Source organism: Thunnus maccoyii, chromosome 8 (genome assembly GCF_910596095.1).
Source record: "Thunnus maccoyii chromosome 8, fThuMac1.1, whole genome shotgun sequence".
Lineage (NCBI taxonomy): Eukaryota > Metazoa > Chordata > Actinopteri > Scombriformes > Scombridae > Thunnus > Thunnus maccoyii.
In genome coordinates, this window is record NC_056540.1 from 15695366 (window position 1) to 15720306 (window position 24941).

Here is a 24941-nt window from a genome sequence, read left to right on the forward strand (position 1 = left end):
GGAACATTTTCCATTCCTTAGATATTAAAATATCCTCTTGAATAATAAATTTGAATGTAAAAGACAAAGATTGCACCTCAAATGACAGTCAGAAAGAACTTGCTGTTAGGGTGAAAAGAAACACATTACAGTACAGCTGAGAGGCTTTGTAACTACAGCAGCTCAACCCTCCCTGATCCAAAGTCCCCATGTCAGATTGCCCTTAATCTGATCATTATCTGCAGCCTGACTTCTTGACACAGTAATCTAGAAAGTCGCACTCTGCACTGTTGCACATGTAAAAAAAACATGTTCTGACAGCACAGTCCTACTGTGAGTCATTACTGTGATCAAATCACAGAAATAAACAGCAAATAGAGGTGTCAAATTACAATATGCGTTTACTCCATCTTTCATTATGATCCCAATGTTATTATGTTCAGTTTGACTACAATACATCACTGTAGTGGGAATGCTGTTTGTGTGTTTGACTACAAAAAATGGATTACAGTACACACATTATTTGGGTAAGAACAGGTTAGGTAGGTGAGTTATTGTAAAGTATGACTCACAGGGAAGAGGAAGCCATTCACTTTCATCATACTCTTTACTGAAACATCATCAGCCATTTTTTTGTGAGAATTCATTCCTCTCTGAGAAAATGTGGCGGTTGAAAATTTTTTTCTGCATTAACACCCACATAACACAGTCACTGGCAACATTTTTAATGGATTGCTTTTCAACATCTCATTTGGTTGCAATAATTTGACATTTTGTACTGATTTGGTGACTTGTGCTCCAGGGAACGTGGTAATTATAAACAACATCACTCAAAATCAGCGAAGGCGCCCCGCTTTCAAATCCTTACAGAATACAAAGTCATACTTTCAAAGAGGACACCCTGGAAAGATCTCAGAATACACTATGAACAGTCAAAATGAAAAGAATTGAAGAAATAGGCCAACTGATCCATTTACGTGGCAGCTTGAGCTTTTTGTACCACTGAACATTACCCTCTGCCCCTGTCTTCTCCCAGCACTGTTACTGCTCAGTGTCTCTATGTGTGTCCAGGCAGCATGCCTTTCCTCTTCGGGCTGTCGAACCCAGCAAGAGCTGCTGCACGGTGACTGGCTGCATCTACTCGAGCTTGAAATCTGAGCCCATTATGTCAACAGATGTTACAGACAGAGAGGAGAGCAAGCGTGAGAGGAGACATAAGAGTGAGCAGAAATACATTTATCGTACAAGTGGCATTTAGGTTTAAAAAAAAACAACAAAAGGAAACAAACATTGAGGAGCACTTTGTTTTATAGTCAATAAATGAACAGCAGTTGAAAAATGAACAAATGCAGCAATAGTGCATAGTCAAATTGATATTATATGTCTATTTTTGAAGCTGCTACAATGAGTTAAAAATAGTCACTAGTGCAAACCTTTTCTGTGGGGTTATTTGTTACAGTAAAGGGCTAGATTAAATATTTATCTCACTCCCAATAAATCATAAAAACAGACAAGATCTGGGTGTAGCTGAATGTTTTACTGACATACACATCAATGGGCACTTGTCAAAACTCAACAACACATACACCCTGCCAGTAGCACTTCAGAAAATAAATCAAGACAAACCGTGTTTGACAGAACATTTCAGTATTTGTTTTGATTGGCATAGATGTGTGAAAAGAGAAGTTGTATAAAGTAGCCTGTACAGCACTGATACCCACTTCAACAACTGCTTGAGTATTAGCCATTTGATCTCATTAATGTAGGCTGAACGGGTGAAGATGGAAAATAAAAGAGAAATAAAATGACCAACATTCAGTTTAATCCACTTTTCTTGACAATAGTTTTTGGATATTTCAATAGGCAAATGCACAACAGTGTTTCAGTTAAGTGGCAGAAAACAGCTTCATAGAGCAAGTGCTCATGGTCAAACAAACAGATGGATATTGTCTACAAAAGCACCACAGCACACAGCACATATAACACAGCTTCTCCTACAAAACAGTTAATCCACTCCAGTAACCTTTGCTTGAAACTGAAAAAAAAAAGAAAAAAATGCTGGAGTTCAGTTTGCTCCCTAAAGTTTTGTACACAGAGCAAACGAGGGCATTTCAATTGGACCCTGGCACAAGTTTTGTATAGGCTGAAGTGTGTGTCCTGTTTTAATACTTTGACAACTGCAAATAGTCACAATGGCAGGTGGTTTTTATCTCACACAGACTGTTGGCCCCTGTCATAAGTGCATCTTCACTGCTGTCTCTCTGGAAACATCCTGCAAACAGTGCTAGACAGCAAGTGCATCAGCGTTACATTACGATTTTCTTCTCCTCTCAAAAACTGGCTCTTTCACTCCATACAGGTTTTTCCCTTTAAATACTTTCTCTTTCACTCTAGATTTTATCACCTCCATTCTCCCTCTCATATGAGCTTCAGCAGCAGCTCGTAGGTAGCATTGATGATCCCCCAAGAGAGGAGTGAGCGGTGGTAGTTGAGATGAGCTCCTCGGAAGAGCATAGCCAGGCTGCCACCTCTTTCTCTCCACACTGTTAGCAGCACCTCCCTGCAAGGCTGGAAGGCTCCACCCACCTGAGACTGAGCCCGAGACTTTACCACATTTAATGGATAGAACATGATGCCAAGGGCAGCGCCCAACACACCTCCGCACACAAAATCATTAACCAAGTGACCTGCCTGGCTAGTGGCCTCTGGGAGCTGCTCTTTAATGGGCCCGCGGAGCCCGAAGAAGAGCACATTGCTAGGGCCATTACGGAGGAGTATGGGCACTAAGCCACGGTAGCACTCTCTGACACCATACTCAGTCAGAAGTGTCCGGAAGATGTGGGCTGTGTTGTTGAAGCGCCCGTGGTGCCGATGGTCTTGTAGGAGAGTCTGCACGCGCTCAAATGGTGTCAGGAAGGCCTCCGCAGTTCCTGCTAATGCTGCAGCAAAGCTGCGTGTGACCAGCTCCGGCATACCGCAGCCGTCGGCCCGCTCCAGTAAGACTCTAGAGAAGTCCTCATACAGGCCAAACATGATGGCCACTGTGGTGCTCTTCTGGAGCAGCGGGGGCAGTAAGCCCCTGTAAAGATTCCTCAGCCCATCCCTCTGGAGCTGCCGCACCGCCTCCCTGGCCAACACACCGTGCAGCTGCTGGCGAAAGAGCACCTTCTGGATGGGGAAGGTCACCACGATATTGGTAAAAGCTGCAATGGAACCGCAGACATAATGCTTCCCTTCAGAACCCAACCTGGCGCTCAGAGACCCAGCAGGCAGCAGGGAGTGACCTCCTTTTGTCAGGGCGGCCTGTGGCTGAGTTGTCCGGCCTGACTCAGTGCCCATGGTGCTAACAGCCATGGGAGGCTCAGTGCACCACTGCTTGTTCCACCGGCATCACATCAGCACCACTCTCCCAAAAGATGTGTCCTGTGAGAGAGAGAAAACATTTTCAGATATACCCAACTGATTCATCTTCATTATCTTTTTAATTCATTTTATGGGATTTTATGGCCTTAATTAGTATGACAGTACAGAAAGACAGAGAACATGGGGGGAGTGAGACAGATGATGACATACGAGTCCCCACCTCCAATCAAAATGCAGACATTGTACACACACACTTTTGTCTGAAAAAACAGGATTCAATGGCAGATCAATCAACATAAAATACCAATATTTTTCTACATTATTTTTTTTTTTTTGCATAAAACAAATTGACAAACATTCCTAAAATTTGGTTATTAATAGGTTCTGGCAAAGTTATGTACTTTTATATAAACTTTTATGAAAGAAGGCAATAACATTAATATAAAATTACTAAATTTTGAACTTTAACTTTGCTAAAAAATTGACACACAACATATAAAAAGCAAATAATGAAACCAAACCACATTCAACTAAATATAGCAAACGGTCAAAATATCACATATACACAAATCTAGAGCTGCAGCGATTAGTCGATTAATCAATTAGTTAATCAACAGAAAATTATTAGGCGATTATTTTGATAATCAAATAATTGTTTAAGTCATTTTTTAAAAGAAAAAATGCCAAAAATTTGCTTCTTTTAGCTTCTCATTTCTTTGTCATACATGATAGTAAACTTTGGGTTTTGGACTGTTGTTTGGACAAAATAAAGATGTACCTAAATAATTTCACTATTTTCTGACATTGTACAGACAAATAACTAATCGATTCATCAAGAAAATAATTGGCAGATTAATCGATAATGAAAATAATTATCAGTTGCAGACCTATATAAACTGCAGTCTATAAAACATTAATGTACTGCAATCCATTTTTTCCTTTCTGCCAATATGATCTATTTGTGAAAATATTCTACATAATATCCAATTCATTTGTCATGTTGCCTGAAAATGGTTGAACTGTGGTTGAACCTCGGCCACCTGCTTTCAACTCGTTCCAACAGGCTGATGGTGGCCGACTGGCCACTGATAAGAGTTATTATGCAACATAACGGATTGATAAGTGTCAGCTTGGGTATGGGAGAGGAGAGTGCAATAACGACAGGCAGAAGACTCAAGGCCTGTTTATGTAACATACACGTTGTATTGGACATAAGTGTTTAATTGAGTTTTTAGCAATAACAAATGTACTCAAATGAAAATAAGATCCTAGCAAAAAATAAGTGTAAATACCTTCATATCTATATATATATATACACACATATATATGTATAAGCAAGTTGTCTAGGAGTTGTCTAAATATAGACCAAAGAGGAGATGGTGGTGGCAAAAGTGTAAGGTCATTGGAGGTCACAGTGCTTCAACCAAAATATCACTCTACAAATCCTTACACACATTTTCAGGCCAGTATTGCAATCCAGGTGGGCTCTTACATGTGTGAGAGTGCACATTTCAACTCAGTGCACATGTTTAAAGCACAGAATATTTGTTCATGTACTGCTGAGAGGTGATTTTATTTCAATATTGATCTCCAAGATATTTCACTTCACCACATTAGATTTCCATGACAGCTGTAGGTTTTCTATTATAAAATGCATTGTCATGATATAATACTAAAACACCTGCACAATTTTAGCATTGAGATAACTGTTATTATACTTTGAGGTATTGAAGTACTCTTGACTGCTGATGGTTCTGTACTTTCATTTTGCTTAGTCATGTTTGAATGCAAGAAGCATTATGTGTGAGGTTAACTCTGGAAAAAAAATGGAAAGGAATGGAAAAAGGTTTTACTATAACAATATATCGAGATTTTCCTCTTTTCCCTTCAGTTAGATGTTTGAGCTTCACTGTGCAGAATGATGTATGTGCAGAGTTTGACACGAGAAAGGTGTTTTCACATTCATCTGCTGAAAGTAGAAAGTTTCTCTGAAGATCATATCAGACACTTTTTTGAAAACATCAAAGTAGAGTATTTTATATATCTAAAAACATGTTCGGAGGGAATCTTTAATGTCTCACGCAAATAACTATGTTTGGCGAACACGCCCTCTACACATACTGCTTCCTTGGAGCTCGCCAGCATGTCGTGTCATGCTGTCAGTCACTTTAGGCATAATAATAACACTAATAATCGAAGTTAAGGGCTCCATCACAGTAAGGACAGAGCTAATACGGCATGTATAGCAAGCTTAAAATAAACAAATCACCGACGAGCTAGCATGTTTAGCTCAATAGGCAGACACTCACATGCTAGGTTGGTTTACGTTAGCCAACTTAGCTCAGCTGTGCAAGTGACCAGGCCTCGTCGGTTGTATTAATAACAATGAATAAGATTTATGTTTAACGTAATGTGATGAAGCGTTGACACGAGAACAGGGTCACACACAACGTCTGCAAGCTACAGCAAAACACTTGTCTTGCCTAGCATGCTAGGTGGTTAGCACATGAAGAGTCAAAACGGACACCCGCTGATTGATGATTGGCTGACAGATACTGAATGTCAAGCGGCCAAAGAGCCACCGCCGGGCTCATAAATGTGTCTTTACTTGCCGTGTCGCTGCGCTGCCCCCGGACAGGTAGAGTGCGATCTGTTTTTGCAGGGTACTTGGGCCGCTGCTGTAGGTCGTGTCTACAGCCCCACCAGCAGCAGCGGCAGGTGACCGCTCCAATGCATCTTCAGCGCCTGCGCACTGATGTAGATCTGACAGTAGATGGATGGTGCTTAAGCTAGCTTCGGATAGCGGCTTTTACGCTAATTGTATTGTTCGATGTACGTGGTGGATAGTTCTTGTAGATAAACGATCACTATCTTTCTCAAAGAGCATGATATATTGAGAAAAAATATATAAATACATATAAATAACATTGTTTTGGAGCTGCTTTGGTATTCGGGCTGTGTCGGTCGTTGGTTGCACTGTTGGTCGTAAAGCAGTCGAGTAGCGTTAAAATTTTGCGACCTCAATGTGACGTCATTAACGTGTTTTTGGCTAGTGGATGTGTGTCGGTAAATAATAAAAGGTTTAGCTTTGACTGGTGATTTCTAAAGACTTTAAACTGGTTTGCTTTTTTCCTGATATGTATGGCTTTGTATGTATATAAAACAATTGAATAATAGAGCACAGTCGTGTACAATTCTTGCTAAGATGTCAACTGATTGAATGTGACATAGCCAACGCTAACTAGCTATATGTTGCTAGCGGTATTCTTCCACATTCATCCACCGAGACAACCGTATGCATTAAACCACAGCTTGAGCTGTGTGTGGGGTCACTTTGTACACCTTCCACTGAAAGCTTGATTCATGTAAAATGTCAGCGCAAAAAGACTGCGAGTTTCTGGTGAAAAGAGCCCGGGAGCTGGTCCCAGATGACCCCTGTGCGGCCAAAGCCTGGCTCATAACTGCCAGAACCCTTTACCCTGCAGACTTCAACATACAGGTAAAAAGCATTTACCTCAGCTGCTCAGTTATTGATAATAGAGTATACTTTTACTATGAATGTTTCTAAATGCGCCTTTCAAGCATGATCACTTGTTTGGGTTTTGTGGATCACCTGTTATAAGTCCATTGTTAACATTTGGTTGACATGGTTTCCCAGTATGAAATGTACATCATTGAACGCAACGCAGAAAGGACAGCTTCTGCAGGGAGACTGCTGTATGACATGTGAGTTACAGTCAACTATCTCTATGTTACTGCTATTTTTTTTTTTGCTATGCATACAGTGCTGAGCTGAACAGTTGCTTTGTCCATCCTTTAGGTTTATAAACTTTCCAGATCAGCCCATTGTGTGGCGTGAGATCAGTGTCATCACCGCTGCCCTGCGCAGTGACTCTCAGGACAAACATGCACAGTTCCTACGAGGTGAGAGAAGTGCACAGATTGATTCTTCTTCGTGTACAAACTATGCATGCATTGTTATGTTACAGCATTCTTAATGAGAGTAATGTGTGGGTCTCTATGAGTGGTCAAAGGGGGACAGTGTTTGTTTTGGACGTTTAAAGAATGATTTGTTTTCTATGGGTGTATGCATTTGTCTCTGCCAGGGCTTTTTGAGACTCTGCCAGGTCGTGTACAGTGTGAGATGCTGCTGAAAGCCACAGAGCAGTGTTTCAACACTTTGGAGAAGGCAGAGATGCTGCTGCTACTACTGAAGCGCTTTCCAGAGTCTGTGGTCCAACATGGGGTACATGATGATAACAATAATAGTAAAAACAATAACATAGTAATGCTTGTGTTTTCACATTGAAGAGAAGGTGAATAGCATTGAAACAGTCACTGGTGTCATTCTGGTGTATGTTTAGGTCAATCTAGGTGAGACATTGTTGGAGGCAGAGGCATCAGAGAATGTGGAGACTCCTGTCAACTGCTTCAGAAAACTTTTTGGTCAGTGAACCACTTGCATTAAAGCTTTTCATTGTGTTCCAAAAAACACTTGTGCACTTTTTTTTATGCAGTTTCCTTCACACTGATGTTTCGTACTATTGCAGTGTGTGATGTCCTTCCTCTGGTCATAAACAATATGGATATGCGCCTGCCTGCCAGCCTGATGCAGAAGTACATGCTGAAAGCTGCTGAATTTTACATCGGCTATGTTACCCGTGGACCCTCGCCTGATGTGCAGATACAGGGTAAAGCTGCTCTGTGATGATGTTCTTGCTTTTTCCCTCTTAATGTTAACTCATTGTGATCATACTTAATCTTGTGTCTCTGTAATTTTTCTGTTCCTCTTGTTCTTTGCCTTAGGCTCTCAAGAAAGTGGCTCACTGAAGTCTCCCAGTGTGTCTCGTGGCTCTCAGCGTTATGTGATTGATGGCCTGTCGGAAAAGTCATCAGTGGTAGCTGAACCTTGGGAGAGGCTGTTGGACATCCTCGCTGTGGTTGGAGCACGCTGTGAGTGGCAGGGAGACAAAGGACAGAGGTAGTGTATCTGTTGATTTTTATTGTTTTAAACTGTAAAAAAAAACTCATCACATATCTTGGTCACAGTTAATCTAAGGGATCTGATTCAAGATTCCTTGTTTATGTTTTAAAAATTTCAGTCAATATTTTGTTATCAGAATTTTTAAACTCAGCAATATTAATATCAGCATTGGCCTCAAAAATCCAGAATCTGTCAGGCTATTGTGATAAATGTTCTCATTACCTTAATTCCTGCATTGTGGTGATTGTATTCCAATCACAACGTATTAAAATGCTTTCCCAGATAGGATATTTGGATACAGATCACATGTTAATGCCAGGTGTAAATGGGGTAATAATGTTCAGTTTTTGTTTAAACTATTTTAGAGAAGTGTTATGTAATATTTAGTTTGCTCTCATTTATATACCTGCAAGCAGCCCATCATGTAAGAGACACTCACAGGAGCCACAGTAGACCATAATAAGAGATTAATATACAGTACAATATGTGTAGAGATATTTCAGGGGAAAGTTTTGTACATTACATAACATACAGTCAATAATTAACAAAAAATTTTAATGTTAAATCTTAAAAATTTCCAAAGAAACAATAACATTGAACAATTTTGGTGTTACATAAATGCATTACATTAAAATGATAATTCCATCATGTGTTAAGCAATCTGTAAGAGAGAGAAGCAGAGGGAAGAGCATGATTACTTTCATGGTTTGCAGCACTTAGAGATGTTCTATACACCCACATATGTGCAGCATTAGCCATTTGAAGGTGAGTATAAAGGTTTTTAAAAGGGGTATTGTATTTGTGTGTGTGTACCTTTTTATTGTCCAGGAGTTATGTGGACATGCTGCAGAGAGTGAAGGAGCTGTGCCGGTACCTACCAGGACTAGAGGGAGACACCAGGTCCCGCTGCTGCAGTCAGGTGGTCATCTGTGCTGCACTTGTCCTCTTCCGCAGCGCCTTCCTCTATGTCTCGGCTGTACAGCCCGCGCTGTTCCAGGGTCAGTCTCTATCTGTGCATGCACACATTGTTCCCAATTTGTTCATTTGACTTTTCAGTGAGATTGAAGGATGCGTTTATGTTTGGCAGGTGTGAATGCGTTGAGTTCGGGGCCGTGGATCCTTGTAGAAGATTTGAGCTCGGTGTATAATGATGTGGAGGTGGAGAGAGGAGCAGTGAAACATGCACATAAGAAACGCAAACTGGCAGATGGGAGAGAGAAGACTATGGTGAGGACAGATCAGAGATCACTTAAATGTTTCTACATATTTTCTGTGAGAAAGAAAAGTTTGATAGATCACTTTCAACATGCAACAATGCTCTATATGTGTTCTTTAAACTCTAAACTAATGTGACTGTCGTGTGGGTCTGTTGCATTTGCCTCTTGGTTACGGTGCATCTGTGTGTATCTTATTATAGAGCTCAGATGATGAGGAAGGGCTGGGGAAGGGCCGCGGTCGACACATCATAGTGAACAAGACTGAGATGCCCAGCTGGTCAGAGACTCTGGAGAGCTTCCGCACAGCCAGGGAGAGCTGGGATCTTCTCCACTCCCACGACAGCCTGGAAACTGGTAAGGACCTCTCCTGTTCATCTGTGTTTTTGTTTAACCCACCCAGACAGAGTCCAGTTACTCCATTGTAATATCATAAAGTGCCAACTACAACAGATGGAGATGTGCTCTTCTGAATGTTAAATGTCTTTTTTAGGAGGGATAATGAAAATATCATTGATCATTTGAATGTTTTTGTAACTTTGTACTTAAACAGAGTTCAAGAAGATCTGTGCTTCATGGAAGACGGACAGCTGGCTATGGTTCAGAATTTTCCTCAGTGACATGATCATATACCAGGCAAGAAACAGTTTTTGTTTTCTGTTTGTGACAAGACACATATTACCTTTTTATCTGTGCTCTGTAATTACTGGTACTTGCTTATATTTTATTGTGTTAACTTAAGAATCAGAGTATTTTATCATTATACTGGGTTAAATGAAACTTTATCGATTACTGTGGGGAAATCAAGTAATTGGAGCCGCAGCACAGAACAAGACACAGTAATAAATACATAAACAAAGAATAGAGCAACTAAAGGCGAGAATTAATTAAAAAAACATGAAATATATCTTTTTCTAAGAGGAGATTATTTGCCTAATGAATGTGTGTTTGTATGTATGTATTTTCTAGGGACAGTACCGTAAGGCCCTCTCTAGTCTGCACCAGATGGCTACTGTGCAGCAGCCTCAGCCTGGACAGCAGAGCCCCTCAGGTCAGACCAGTCTGGAGCACCACAGGGCCCTCATACAGCAGGCCTCCTGCCACTACGCACTGGGAGAATACAGGGTATATATATATATGTGTATACACTCACACAAACACGTTATATGTGCGACAGGTTGATTTGGTTTCACCTTAGCTCCATCAAACAAAAACATAATGCTCAGGATTCCCCAGTAAAGACTTTCTCACACTAACTGGCCTGAAGGTGGCATTATAGTCAAGATAATTTCTAGAGTCATACAACTGCTGCTATGGGTTCAAAGGTCACAGATTACATTTCAGTGGTTTGGTGTAGTATATGAATGACTTTGCTTAATTCTGACTAACTGATGTTTAATTATTTTGCCTCAAAGCTTCTTTATTTATCACTTGTTTGTCTGAGGTTTTTAACATACATGTCATTATTTAGTAGAAGTGTTTGACAGATACCTACATTATCTTTAAACTTTCCCAGATGTAGTAATGTGTATGTGGCCTCTTAATAATGTGCAGAGAAGTGGATCAACAAAATTTATAAAATAAGCCTCCCATAACTTATCATAAAACATGTACATGTAATGGGCTTAAGGGTAAAAAAACTTTTTTTGCAATTGCCATGCTATGTTTGTACTGTACTGTGGTCTATGTGTTCATCAGATGGCCTGTGAGAAGCTTCTTGACGTCGTCAGTGGGCTGGTACCCCCAAACCACGAACCAACAAAGACCCAAGAAGATCAGGGCAGAGTCAAGACCAAAACAAGGAAAGGTAAGCACTCGCTGCTTTTAACTAAACAACGTTCACACACACTGATTCTATGAACAGCTTTTAACTTGTTATGCTAAGATTGACATCTAATATACCTTTTTGTATTGAGCTCAAAATGACTTCATATTTTTCACCCACATGTTGCATCGGTGTGTGTCTGTATGCGGACATATTGTTCTTGTGACCAGTAACTCAAGAACATTACTATTAGGAAACCATAATTTCTCTTTTCTGCAGTTTACATGTTAATGAGAGATAACAGACATTGTTGAAACTGCTGTTCCCCTTTCATAAAGAAATCATATGAATGAATCATATGAATGACACAATTTGTTATGTGAAATATGTAACTGTAATTACATCAGAACATTATGCAGTGCCTCTTTTGTTGTCTTAACTAGGTAATGACCTGAGATTGCTTCCCTGCACCAGCAAAGCTGTCTTACCTTTCTGTCTCCAGCTGATGTTGGCTTGTTTCAAGGTACTTTTACTAGTTAAATGATTGAAATTTAGGTTTGGGGCAGATTATTTATATTTACAGTTAAACTATGGTAAGGCAAGCCTTATAGTTGCCAGTTTTGTTTGGTAAATAATGAAACATAAAACATCTAACCTTCTTTCTCATTTCCTCATTTGTGCCAATCAGCTCCGTGCCTTCACAGACAATCGAGATGACCTGTCGCTCGGTCATGTGGTCGTGCTCCTGCAGTACGACTGGCCACAGGGCGAGATGCTGTTTCTAAAGGCTGTGGACAAGATCTGTCAGCAAGGCAGTTTCCAGTATGAGAATTTCTTCAACTATGTCACCAGTATCCTCCCAAACCCACAAATAAATCTTTATATTGCACTTTTCGTAACAAGTCACACAATCACAACAGCCAGAATGATATAGCAAATATGTTAACTGTGTTCTCTTATCTTGGATGTTAGTTTCCATAAGCTCAAATCTTTTATCAGACATTGACATGCTGGAGGAGTTTGCATACCTACGTACGCCAGAAGGGGGGAGGATCCAACTGGAGCTGCTGCCCAATCAGGGAATGCTGATCAAGTAAGCACCTCGCATTCAGAGACTTTGCAGTTGACATTGTGACTCTTCACACTCCCGTTCTGTTGGTGTGTTTCAAAGAAAACAGTGCCACTGGTTGATGATCTAAGTAGACATGGCCTGTGGGTAAAGTCGTACTCTGAACTGAAAATGCTGTTATAGGAGCGGGCATTAGGAAGAGAAGGGGTTTATGGTTGAAATAAAGCTTTCTATCAAACTCCTTCATTCATTGTTGTAGAGGTTAAGACACTTGAATGCACCCTCACTGACAGAGTTGTTGAATGTTACTGTCCCTCAGGAACCCTAGTCCCGCCCTGGGGGTGGAGTTAAATACCCTACTGCTACAAGGGGTGCAGACGATGGACAGGTACCCCAGGCCCCTCCTCCCACACTCCCCATCCCTCCCCCCCACACCAGTCACCCTTCCTTCATTCCCAACTTCAAGGCTTGTCATCCCCCAAGTTTTTGTTTGGGCCGGTCATTTTACATCAAGAGTTAGTCGTTCTTTGATTTCCTGTCGGCATTTGTTTATTTGAGCCATTGCTCGTCTTTCTGTGGTCATCACTGTTGTTGTTGTTGTTATTGTTGTTATTGTTATTTAGAGATCATGTTGGTCTTGTTGTACAGTCAATTTAGTTTTTTGCCTTTCCATAACACTTGATCTCATTTCATTTGTGGATATGTTTCATGTGGTTTTGATTTATGATGATGATGAAACCTTTGTTGTTTAAGCTTGAGTGGTTTATGTGTGTGATGGGAAAGTAACAGACTTTAGGTCAGTGTCTATCACATAGGTCTCAATCTCTAAAACATGTTGGCTGTTTTATATTTGTGACAAATCAGCTCACAGTATATTTCAGAGTTTTTCTGACGTGTGTTTGTTTTTTTACTTTTTTACTCTTGCAGACACCACACAGTGACTCGAGGAATCACCAAAGGAGTGAAGGAGGATTTCCGTCTGGCCATGGAGAGGCAGGTGTCACGTTGTGGAGAGAACCTGCTCAATGTGCTGCACCGTTTCTGCATCAACGAGAAAATCATCATCATCCAGTCTCTTCCTTGACACCTGGCCTGTGACCTTTGAATCTTTTTCATAGTTGAGATTTGAGGCACAGTTTTAATGCAGCTGGACTGACTTTTTGATCCCCGCAGCTCTCTCTCAACGCAGGACACATTGTTTATAGATTTCTTGTCTTTACCATTCATCATTGAACTATTAAGAAAAGAACAAGATTGTATATTCTTCTTGCCTTAAAAAGTGGATCTCTCTCTCTAGAGAGTTGGAAAGGATACTGGTTCTCTACAGTAAATACACAGCGCTGATGACATTTTGTTTATACTACATGTGTAGTTTTTTTTCTTTACAGGCAAAAAGTTGTGAGTAGTTAAAGTAACAACACTTCAAGTGGTTTCTTCATATTGTGCTATTTTGTGGGAGTCAATACTGACAAAAGAATCAAGTGCATTTTTGATATTCTTGATGTAAAGTTTATTGTTTTGTTACAAACTTGATTAAATTGTTAGTTTATATAAATGTTTCCATTAAATGTTCCCCGAAAAGTTTCAAGAAGTTTACATATGATTATATGAATTATATCTCACAAGCTTACAAGAACAATTGGTTACTCTTCAGCTCATAGTACAAGATTAAAAATGAGATGCTTTAGCTCATGTGTTAAAGAAAGAAGACTAGAATATGTACACACTACTTTTTTGCTCAGTCTCTCCAGAGCACTTAAATGTTTTTACTCCTAGGATGTTCCCTCTCACTAACTCTCCCCTCCGTCCCATTTCCACTTCCTCTTCCAACTTCTTCCGCTTTAAGTCTGCCCTCCACAGTCACTCCTCTAGTTCTTCAACTGGTGCATTTGGCAGATCTGCCTGTAGGGCAGCTCTGAGATTCGCCCAGAACAGCCTGTGCTTGGCCCTGTCTTGAGGCCACTCCAAGTAGGTGTACCTCTCCATCATGGACTTCAGCTGGTAGTATTTGGATGGAATGAGGTATTGAGGCAGAGGTTCAAGCAGTACCAACACAATGCTGTCTGAGCCACGGGCGAGGTGTTGGTGGCTGGCAAAGTACAGCTCATAATGGCACCACTCACTCTTGACAAAGTGAGCAGAGAGCACAAATACAGATCGACGGCTTTTCTCCACACAGCTGATGATGTTCTCAATAATTGTCTTTCCCGGTACAAAGTTCTTTTCATGATGGCAGATGCGTAGCCCTCCTGCAGGGCCTTGAAGGTTGGGAAGGAGGGAATTTTGAACCCAGTCGGCATCACGCTGGCTGTAAGACACGAAAGCGTGAAACTCAACACCCACCAGATCTTCAGGTCGAGCTTGCCTTCTAGCACGATGTCTGGTCCACCGCCAGATCATTCTCATGTACCATGGAACATCCCAACGGTTGCACAAGGTCATAACTACAATGATCACTAACACTGCTGGGCACAAAATGGTGGCAGCTAGAAGGCCAACATTGCAGGTGACCTCTGGGATCAGGACGTATTTTAAGGTGGCGTCTCTAACAGCCTCTGGGTAGCTGCAGTAATAGTCATGTGGCCAGTTCAGCAGTTCAACTCCTGTGTTACTTTTCTTCTTTTCAGACGTGATACCTAGACTTCTGAAATACCTTAGAGCGCAGGTGCAGGTGAAGGGATTGTAACTGACATCCAGGACTTTCAGTTTGGGGCAGCTTTCCAGCTTGCTTACAGTTGGGGCGTGGAGGGAATTTGACTTGAGTAAAAGCAGACTGAGTATGGGAAAACCATTACATACGGGCAGGTCCCGCAGCCTATTAGCATTTAGGTTCAGAGACAAAAGTTTGTCCAGTTTGAAGATGGATGATGGCACCACAGAAACCTGGTTGTTTTGGAGGTCCAGGTTCTCTGTTCCTTTTGGTAGACATTTAAAAACAGAGTCTGTCAGACCATTAGAGGACAGAGTCATATTGGTGATGTTTGACGGCCATACACATTCTGACAGACCGTCATAAACCAATGAGTTGAGGCTAAGGTCCAGATGTTGCAGAGACGACATGTATTGTACACGTTTGCTCAGCAACTGAAGGCTCTTGAGATTGTTGGCTACTAGAATCAGTTTCCTCAAGTTGCCCAGATTCTTACATTCAAGAGTTTCTGGACTTTTCGCACTGGAGAAGATGGTGTCCGACATAGCGCAATAGGAAAAGTTCAGCTGGAGGATAGGACTCTGTGTGTTTGGGCATGTCATGTGTATGATGGCTGTCTCCACGATTGCCAAACTCTCCACTGGCATGTTGATAAAGAAGTTGTACACAGCCTTCTGTGAAAAGAAGAAAGACATCACCACAGCCCGTCTGGCTGTGAAGGATTTCATTTTCGATGTTTCGGTCACATTAGAGTCTTCACGAGGCAAATTCTTCATAGCCACATCAGAGGCAGTCAGATGGGTAATAGTGGTACTCATAACCACGTTCACATAGTGAGTTAAGTCTAGCCAATTGATCACTATGTTGGTAAGGTAAAGATGAGATGTATGGATTTTTTTTCTCTCACTCAACTGTGTAGCAAGGTCCTTGTATCCACCTGTCAAATTCATCAACTCCACCTCATCAAAGAGTGACAGTGCATCAGCAACCAAATAGTGGTTTATTTGATTATCAATGAAGGCTATCTGCAGCTTTTGAGCATAACCGTCCTTCAGACTGCCTTCTTCATAAACAAGTTCATCTTCCAGGAAGAGGGACAGTGTATCTAGTTTCACTTTAGCAATATTTTTTAAATCACCCACACTGATGTTTTCTGCTCCAAGTGCCAATCTCTCCAGTTTGACCAGGGAACTAAACTCACTCCCCAGTGTCATTGTGAGGAATTTGTTGCGGGCCAGGTTTAGTCCACGAAGGTTCCCTGTATGGAGCAGGTACAGCTGACTCGAGAGGTTCTTCAGCTTGTTGTGAGACAGGTCTAGCTCCTCCAGGAGTGGCGTGTCCAGGAATGTCTCAGGATTGATCTCTTCCAAACTATTCCATGACATGTTGAGGAACCTCAGGAGAGTGATGTCTTTAAAGTCTCCTTTGTTAAGCTGTCGTATGTGGTTGCGTGAGAGATCTAAAAACTCAACCGTCTGCGGCAGGTCCGTTGGGACAGAGGAGAGGTTTCTGGATGAGCGGTCTACGATGATATTGATGGATGAAGCGCTCTGCTGAACTCCCACCAACATGGCCGCCACCCATATGGCAGCAGTCACAGGCTTCATTTTCCGTCTGGATAAAAGTAAAGAAATCAATATCTATGTTATCATTGATAGCGGTACTGAGACTATATGTATGTAATTTAATTGTTTTGGTTTTTTTTTTTCTTATTTGACTTGTGGGGTCTCCTGCTTAGTCATGACAGTGAGAATAAATTGCCTCTTAACATTAATCGGGTTAGGATTGCTCATGCATCCACACATCACACAGTGACTTTAAATATGAATAATATTTCCTTTAAATCCATAGTCACAGACATTTTAAACATTGAACCAAGCAAATGCATTTGTTTTTAAATCGTAGTTTCAACCATAATATTTAGAAAGCTTTGTTTTATGCTTTTTTTTTCTCTGCTTCCTCCTGTGTATGTTGTGTTATCTAAACATTCTGCTATGTCGGTAACATCTCAATCTAAAGAGACTATAGAAGCTAAATAAAATCATAAACAAGTGTAAAATGTAATAAAACTTGTGCAAAATAAGGTTATTTTTAAACAAAACAAAATATAACCAATACACAGCACATACACACAAAAAACGTGCACTAACCTTGGTGTCAGATGAATTTTCCGGTTGAATCACTTTACTTGATATATTGTTGTTGATTTAGTTAGTTGGTAGGCTGCAGTCCATCATATTTTAATAGCTTTTAGTTGTACAGTCTCATTAGCAGCTGAAGTTGTCTACGCTCTGTAAATCCATGAAAAAGTTTTTAAAAATCCAGATTATTAAGAGAGTCGGAAGTGGTTTTCTTTGGTTTCTCAAATGCAGACTCCAGTGATTTTACAGTAAATAATGCTGAGAGGAAACAGAAGGCAAATCTCAGACTGTTTATTGTATGCACATCCTCTTTTCACTTCCCTTTAATGAACTGTGCAGAGCTTGTTACTAACGGAAACTGTTGATTATGCCTTATGATTAGGTACTTGTTGCATAATTTTATACCAGTATGAAGGCACATTAAAAATATTTTAGTCTATTTTAAATTAAGTTTTCCAATCTTAAATGAACAAATTAACAACCATAGGGTTATTTTTATACTGTGTTTAAAAGATGTCCATCTTCTGTTCAAAAGGACAATTTGTTTCATCTACTCAAAGAAACAGGCAACAGATGTATTCATATCAGTGCTTATAAACCTATGATCTAATAACTATGTAATGTCTGTAATATGTCTGACTGTTGTAAGGTTGCTTTGAGTTTCCTGAATGACAGTCGACATGCAGTTCAGTGTTTTGGAGTTGTCGTTTCTGTAGTATCACAGTGTCCACATTGAGGTCAGTCTGGGTGGTGGATGACCATTTCCCATCTCAAATTACTGTATCCTGGGCAACAATGCTGTTTACTCTAGACAGCTATACACACTGCCTTAATGAAGGAGGATGACAAAGGGGCTTTTTGATGGGCTCTGGCCTTTTTATCATGATAGGAAGGCTTAATCAAAGACAACCGTGTGTTCAGAGAAATGGACAGTCACACACACACCTCCCAGCAATGTTTTTAGTCTAGCAGCACTGTTGTTTTCTTGAGTCAGTGACAGGAAAGTGGAGCTAAATTGAATAAGATCATATGAGCTGGTGTCATTGTTCTCGCCTTTCATGGTTTGATCAAATTTTGGGAGAGCCCTGCGGACGTGCTCAGCACCTTCTGACGATAAGATGACAGAGAACAGCATCATGCTGCAAAAACCGTGTTGTCCATCCTGTCAATAAATGTGCCGGATATATGTTGAACATGTGAATTCATATAGGACAAATGGAATGAATTAGTTTGAATGAAATGTAAAACTCTTTTTCTTTTTAACACATCCACTTCAGGTGGAAAAGATTTAATGAAAATCTTTGTGTGGTGTGTGTTGGAAACAGATAGACAGAAATGTGAACTACGTCTTAGTCATGGAACGTAAGATCATAGTACAGGCTAATAATTGACATGAGAACCTTCTTTACAGCAATCAACAGCATGTTTAGTGCACTGTGTGAGCGTGTGTGTCTTCACAGGAATCACTAAGTCATAGTAAGTGTTGGTTCTCTCTCTTAAAAGGTTTTTTTTTGGTGACACAATAGGAGGAGGAGGAAGTGTTTTTGGAATAGGTAAAAACTTCTCAGAGGTATATAATACAAGAGTGCGCAGATATGAGTCAACCTTTGTATGTGTGAACATTATGTGGTAGGGAGGGGCTGAGTGGGAACACAGTGCACCGAAGGAAAGAAAGAGAAATCTGACCAGGTTACCTCAGATGGACATCAGATGGATACTGCAGCACCACACAGCTTCAAATGTTCCTCTCTCCTGGCTGTGATACTTTCCCCTCTATCCTCCTGCACCATGGATCTCTTGTTCCTCACAAGAGTTATGATATTTCGCAGAGCATTTGTTCCGTCTGAGGCCACCTGCTCCCTTGAAGTGGATTTTTGAAACAAGGTAAACTCCTTCAGCATGCTGAACCATCCTCTTCCTACACTTCAGTGCCTTTTACTTTCCCTTCTGTTGTTGGCATGTGGTTGGAACAAGACTGCCGGCTCGCTTGGGGAGGGCAGGAAGATTTGGCAGCAGCCCAAGCCAGAACCCATCATCCAAGACCAGTCTTTTCTTCATGACACCTTCCCCTCAGGATTCCTTTGGGGCTCGGGGACGTCTGCCTTTCAGACAGAGGGATCCTGGGACCAGGGCGGGAAGGGCGCCTCCATCTGGGACCATTTCACCCACTCCTCCGTTGGTTATTTGACAACTGAGACTGCCAATGTGGCTAGTGACAGCTACATTCACTGGGAAGAAGATGTGAAGGCACTTGAGTATTTGGGTGTAAGATCATACTCCTTTTCTCTCTCCTGGCCTAGACTCTTTCCTGATGGTAATGCCAGGGGTCAGCCCAATACAGCTGTTGTGGAGCACTACAGCCATCTCATAGGGAGGCTTCTAGAAAAGAAAATCAAGCCCATTGTCACTCTCTACCACTGGGACCTGCCACAGGTCCTGCAGGAGCGATATGGAGGCTGGAAAAATGACACACTTGTTGGATTGTTTGAGGACTATGCTGCTTTTTGTTTCCGTACATTTGGGAACCGTGTTAAGTACTGGCTTACTATGCACAACCCATACCTCGTGGCTGCACAGGGGTATGGAACAGGTGTGCATGCCCCTGGTGAAACAGGGGGACCCGCTGGCTCGCTCATTGTGGCCCACAATCTGATCAAGGTAAGTTAAACAGAGTCAAGTGATTGGGAGTCTGTTATTGATACTCTGTTATCACAATGTACTTTATCTGTGTGGGCTGTAAACTAAAGTCACAAGACAGTGAAGTAAACACAGACTGCACCAGTGCACTGATATTTTGTTGTAATCGAATTAAATCAATAAAGGCTATGAGTTTCCATTTATTGTAAAACAGTAACTCTATAACTGGTTCAGCCTTAATACTCATTCTTTAAATGTAATCTCTTCAAAGATCAGTCAATCATATTTTATTTTGACAGGCATATGATCAGTAAACAGGACACTAAAAAGAGACACTGAGGTCAAAGTCCACCACATCAGCACTTTTGTGCTGGAGAGAAACATTGTGTGACAGGAAGTCATGGAGATATACCTCATTAGTAATCACTTATGTTTATGCATCTGAGCTTTGCACAGATGGTGTGTGTACAGCTAACATCAAGCAGATAGAATGAGTGAATGGTAATAGATTGTGTACACGATTACTGTATTACTTCTGCTAGGGAGGTTAAGTCTTTGGTCTCATGTGTTTGTTTATCTGTTAAAGCAGTATATCTCAAAAACTTGCTTAGAAATGTGAATGACAGTTTGTGTTTCTCATCAACTTCCCCACTTAATAACACTTGATGCTGAGCGGGATCCAGATATTCATTCAACATTTTTAGTATTAAAATAACAATTTAGAAGATTGTGTAGACATGGCAGGGTTTTGCAGTCTGTGAGTGCTTTTGCAATGCTTTAAAAGCATGACAGGCTCTTTTCACAGCAGACATTTTGACTTGTCATGGTAGGAAAAGCACAGGTGTATCTAATAACATTAATGATGGCTTTGTTCTATTGTCTTTGTCCCAGTAAGCCATGAAAGTGAGCCAGCATGCACAATATCAGGACCCTAAACACCTGTGCTTTTGCTACTTTGACATATCAAAATGTCCTCTGCAAAAAAAGGCCTATTATACTGTTGTGATTATGTTGTAGACATTTGTATAGGGCGTCATAATTATGTGTCTGCTGTGATTTCCAGGCACATGTCAAAGCATGGCACACCTATAACTCCAACTTCCGCCCTGCTCAGAAGGGTAAGGTTTCCATTGTTTTGGGTTCCCACTGGGTTGAGCCTCAAAAAGGCCAAGATACAGCTGCCAGTGTTGAGCTTTGCCAGCAGTCGACAGAGGCTGTGCTTGGCTGGTTCGCCAATCCAATCTTCGGTAATGGGGACTACCCAGTCTCTTTAAAAATCAAGCATGGGTCCCTCTTGCCTGCATTCTCCCCTGAGGAGAAGCTCTGGGTGCAGAAAACAGCTGACTTCTTTGCTTTGTCGTTCGGGCCAAACAACCTCCGTCTGGGCCGAAACCTGGTCAGCTATGGGCAGTCAGTGACCCCAGACCTGAGGCGTATCCTGGGCTGGATAAAGCTGGAGTATGGGGACCCAAGGGTGCTGGTGGCTGAGGGAGGCTGGTACTCTGAAGCTAGTGTGGGAAGGGAAGACACAATAGCCATTTACCTGATGAAGAAGTTTATCAACCAGGTACTACAAGGTAAGAGGAGAAGTGGAAGGAGTGAACAAATATGATTTTGACAATATAATAATCGTCAAATAAATATAGTAAATAAGGATGTTCAACTTTCTTACTTTTTCTGTTACAGCTATCAGGTTTGATGGTGTGCAGGTGTTTGGCTACTCTGCCTGGTCATTGGTTGATGGATTTGAGTGGAATTATGGCTACACTATTAGGCGAGGCCTTTTCTACATTGACTTCAGTCAACCTAACCGAACCCGGACCCCCAAGACCACTGCTCAGTACTACAGGCATGTCATTGCTAACAATGGTTTCCCAAGAGATGAAACCTCCGGAGAGCTCCAAGGTCACTTCCCCTGTGAGTTTCACTGGGGCATTTCTGACTCCACCTTGCAGGTAAGAACAGGGCCCTAAGAAGACAAAAGAGTGGTTTTATTTAATCCGTTATAGAATAACACCATCAGCACACATCAAATGATTTCTCCTCTTTTTGTGTTATTGTAGGTCCACTTCTACCCCTTTTCCCCACAGTTTACTGATCCCCATTTGTACACCTGGAACCTGACAGGAGATGGATCGTTGCGTCCAGTCCCAGGGGTGAAGCTCAACACCAGACAAGCCCAGTGCACTGACTATTTGGCCATCCATGGTCACCTTCGCCTGTTTGCATCCACTGGGGCATCTCACTACCGCTTCGCCCTAAACTGGTCTCTGATTTTACCCCAGGGAGACCGCTCTAATGTGAACACTGAGGCTCTGAGGTAGAAATGTTCACCATTTCAGTCTTCCCAAATTCAACTCAGTTTGATTTTCTTCAATTCAGTACAATTCAATTCAAATCCACAACATAATCAGATTCACACTATAGATTATGGCAAGATTCAGGTAAATTTAAACATGATAAGCGCTGTCTTTCTGTCTCATGCACTCTTATACACATATTAACTCCTTCTTCTACCGTTTCACATTGTTATTACATTTAAAAGGTACTACCAATGTGTCCTGAGTGAGCTCAGGAAGCTGAACCTGGAGGCTGTCGTTATTCTCTACTACCCAACACACAGAGCTCCACATCTGGGCTTGCCTGGCCCCCTGCAAGCCTCTGGCGGTTGGCTCAACTACAGCACAGTGGACGCCTTTCAGGAGTATGCAGCGCTATGCTACCGGGAGCTGGGCTCCGGGGTTCGATACTGGATCACGGTCAATGAGCCAAACAGACTAGTAGATGTTTATTCCAGCGGGAAAGAGAAGCATCAGGCTGCTCATAACCTTCTTCTGGCTCATGCAAAAGCATGGAGGCTATATGAGCGGGAGTACTCTAGTCAACAGGGAGCAATGGTATCACTTGCACTACATGCCGACTGGGCCGAACCTGCCAACCCTTTCCTGGAGTCACATGCAGCAGCAGCACAAAGGTTCCTTCTGTTTGAACTTGGTCGCTTCCTGGACCCATTGCTGGGGCCTAGATATGAGGAGAAGAGCAAAGGGGACTACCCACAAGAAATGAAGGCATACCTAGAAGAGAGAGCTCAAGTAATGGGCCTCACTGGATACCCTCTACCTAATTTTACTGAGACTGAAAGGGAGGAGCTCAGAGGTGCATTGAGTTTCATAGCATTGAACCATTTTACCACTCGTTTGGTCTCTCCACTTCCCCACATGCAGTCCAATTTTCAGCAGAGACAACTCCCCGATCATGACTGTATGACCCTTTTTGATCCCACCTGGCCTTCCTCCAGTATGGGGCAGGCTCTTGTCCCCTGGGGATTGCGGAAGATCCTGAATTGGGTGACTGAGAGATATGGAGGGTCTCTGCCTCTCATCATCACAGCCAGTGGGGTTGATGACCAGGCTCTTGTGGAGGACAAACTGAGGCAACACTATCTAAGGAGTTATCTGCAGGAGGCCCTCAAAGGTGGGCTCTAAAAGCAATACAGGTTTTATGACCATATTGCCTCCTACTATAAAACCCAGATGTAATGAGAAACCATGAAGATCATAAAAAGAGAGAGGAGTCCAGAGAAAAACAGTGGCGCAATAATTGTTGATCAGTGTTGTGTTCATACTTTGCCCTTTATGGCTGTCAGCTCCCTTGTATTTGCATATGCAAATATGTTGTTTCCTAACACACACATGTATATGTATCCTTAATGTTTGTGTGTCAATGTTTGCAAAAAGGCTGTTTCTAAAGGCAGTATCGTATAGCCAGGTCATTCATATTGTTGGACGTGAGTAAAGAGAGAATTTCTGAACAATTATTTTTCTCTTAACTTTTTCTTTGTCTCCAGCTCATCATTTAGATGGCATCAACCTGCAGGGCTTCTACGTGTGGAAGCTTCAAGATCACCATGCCGCCCAGTTTGGCCTCTTCACCTCAACCCACCACCAATCCAAAGCGAAAGCCTCCCTCGCTGTCTACAGAGAAATCATCACTCATGGCGGTTTCCCTGAGGACAACACCACGCAGACCTGCAGGCTGAGTGAGTTCCAGCAGCCTTGCTCTGCATGTGCATGGATGTTCAAGAACAAAGCCATGCTGGTGTTTGGAGGCTGCCTCCTAATAACAGCCGTCATGCTGGCTGCACTTGTCGTCTTCGTCATCATCACCAGAAACCAAAGAAGAGGCAGAGGGAGGGGGGTGAGCAGGAGGAGAAGAAGGGAAGGAGTATCAGTGTGTTCATGTCCACCTGTTGTTAAGAGCTAACTGTGGGAGAGGGTCAGACAGCAGAGCCGCTCATCAAAGGAGAAGAGCCACGATTTCTAATTATGTGTGGTTCATTAATGCTTGTGTCTGCTCTGTTGTGATAAATGTATAATTGGTTTACCCACAATCACTGTCAAGAGAAATGTCTTAGTCTACTGTGATAACAGGTTATTTAGATGAGGGTGATCATTTAAGGGAACTGCAAATGCTACTTTGTTGATATGTTCTACAGTTGGATTGCAATGAAAGGGCAACAGATTTACTGAATGCCAAAGACTCTTACATACGGTGCATTTTTACAAAAGTTGATAATTGATCATGTGAGCTCTATGGTTTCCAATGAAGGAGAAGAAATATTTAACCTAAATGTTGAACCTTTCAGCTTTATCATAGAGAAAATATGTCGATATCATTATTCTAGTATTGTAATAAATCCAGTCAGCGATGATAATGTTGTGTCAAAAATGTGATGTTGATATTTTAGAATTTCATAGTATGATATGTTTAGATTAGATTTAATTGTGGATTGCACTGTTTTTGAGGGAGGTTTTTTTAAAAAAAAAAAATTCAATATATTGGTATCCATTGAAATTCTCTTAGGAGAACTGTGATGTTTCATGGGGCAATGATGCCCCCTAGTGTCATTAATGCTGCTGTGATGAAACATAATGTGAACTGCAGGTCTGTCTTTTGTTAAAAAATTGGAAGACTATCAAAAAGTACTGCAGATGCTCATGCGTGTAATTAATGAAACATCATGGCTACAGACGTTTAGATTTATGTTTGTGATGGTTCACTACTGAGACAACTTTGCATTACTTTGGAGCACAGATAACCATGTGGTACATCTGGATGACTGTATCTCCAATACTTTGA

The 24941-nt window shown here is 41.6% G+C and overlaps 4 protein-coding genes across 6 annotated transcripts; 2 read left to right on the forward strand and 2 right to left on the reverse strand.

Annotated features, from left to right (window-relative positions):
- Positions 1-688: 688 nt before the first annotated feature.
- On the reverse strand, positions 689-6072 carry slc25a51b (solute carrier family 25 member 51b). 2 transcript variants are annotated; one of them, XM_042418587.1, is made up of 2 exons: positions 5951-6072; positions 689-3402 (listed from the first exon to the last, which is right to left on the reverse strand). In XM_042418587.1, the coding sequence occupies exon 2, from the start codon at positions 3331-3333 to the stop codon at positions 2398-2400; it is 936 nt and encodes a 311-aa protein (XP_042274521.1). In that variant the 5' UTR covers positions 3334-3402; positions 5951-6072; the 3' UTR covers positions 689-2397. The 2 variants fall into 2 exon arrangements, with proteins under 2 accessions (XP_042274521.1, XP_042274520.1); XM_042418586.1 differs by having other exon boundaries at positions 5955-6071.
- A 315-nt stretch (positions 6073-6387) lies between these two features.
- Positions 6388-13723, forward strand: ints10 (integrator complex subunit 10). 2 transcript variants are annotated; one of them, XM_042418584.1, is made up of 18 exons: positions 6388-6841; positions 7001-7068; positions 7163-7266; positions 7449-7588; positions 7707-7788; positions 7893-8033; positions 8149-8323; positions 9155-9324; positions 9414-9553; positions 9744-9897; positions 10094-10176; positions 10510-10665; positions 11239-11347; positions 11749-11828; positions 11994-12156; positions 12305-12398; positions 12694-12762; positions 13302-13723. In XM_042418584.1, the coding sequence occupies exons 1-18, from the start codon at positions 6713-6715 to the stop codon at positions 13456-13458; spliced, it is 2214 nt and encodes a 737-aa protein (XP_042274518.1). In that variant the 5' UTR covers positions 6388-6712; the 3' UTR covers positions 13459-13723. The 2 variants fall into 2 exon arrangements, with proteins under 2 accessions (XP_042274518.1, XP_042274519.1); XM_042418585.1 differs by lacking the exon at positions 12694-12762 and having other exon boundaries at positions 6389-6841.
- A 317-nt stretch (positions 13724-14040) lies between these two features.
- tlr1 (toll-like receptor 1) lies at positions 14041-17723 on the reverse strand. The gene is made up of 2 exons (XM_042418583.1): positions 17175-17723; positions 14041-16638 (listed from the first exon to the last, which is right to left on the reverse strand). Exon 2 carries the CDS (start codon positions 16629-16631, stop codon positions 14235-14237), a length of 2397 nt encoding a protein of 798 aa, XP_042274517.1. The 5' UTR covers positions 16632-16638; positions 17175-17723; the 3' UTR covers positions 14041-14234.
- A 1341-nt stretch (positions 17724-19064) lies between these two features.
- Positions 19065-24525, forward strand: klb (klotho beta). Its single transcript, XM_042419563.1, has 6 exons — positions 19065-19823; positions 20866-21379; positions 21489-21757; positions 21866-22122; positions 22348-23276; positions 23650-24525. The coding sequence occupies exons 1-6, from the start codon at positions 19065-19067 to the stop codon at positions 24063-24065; spliced, it is 3144 nt and encodes a 1047-aa protein (XP_042275497.1). The 3' UTR covers positions 24066-24525.
- Positions 24526-24941: the final 416 nt, after the last annotated feature.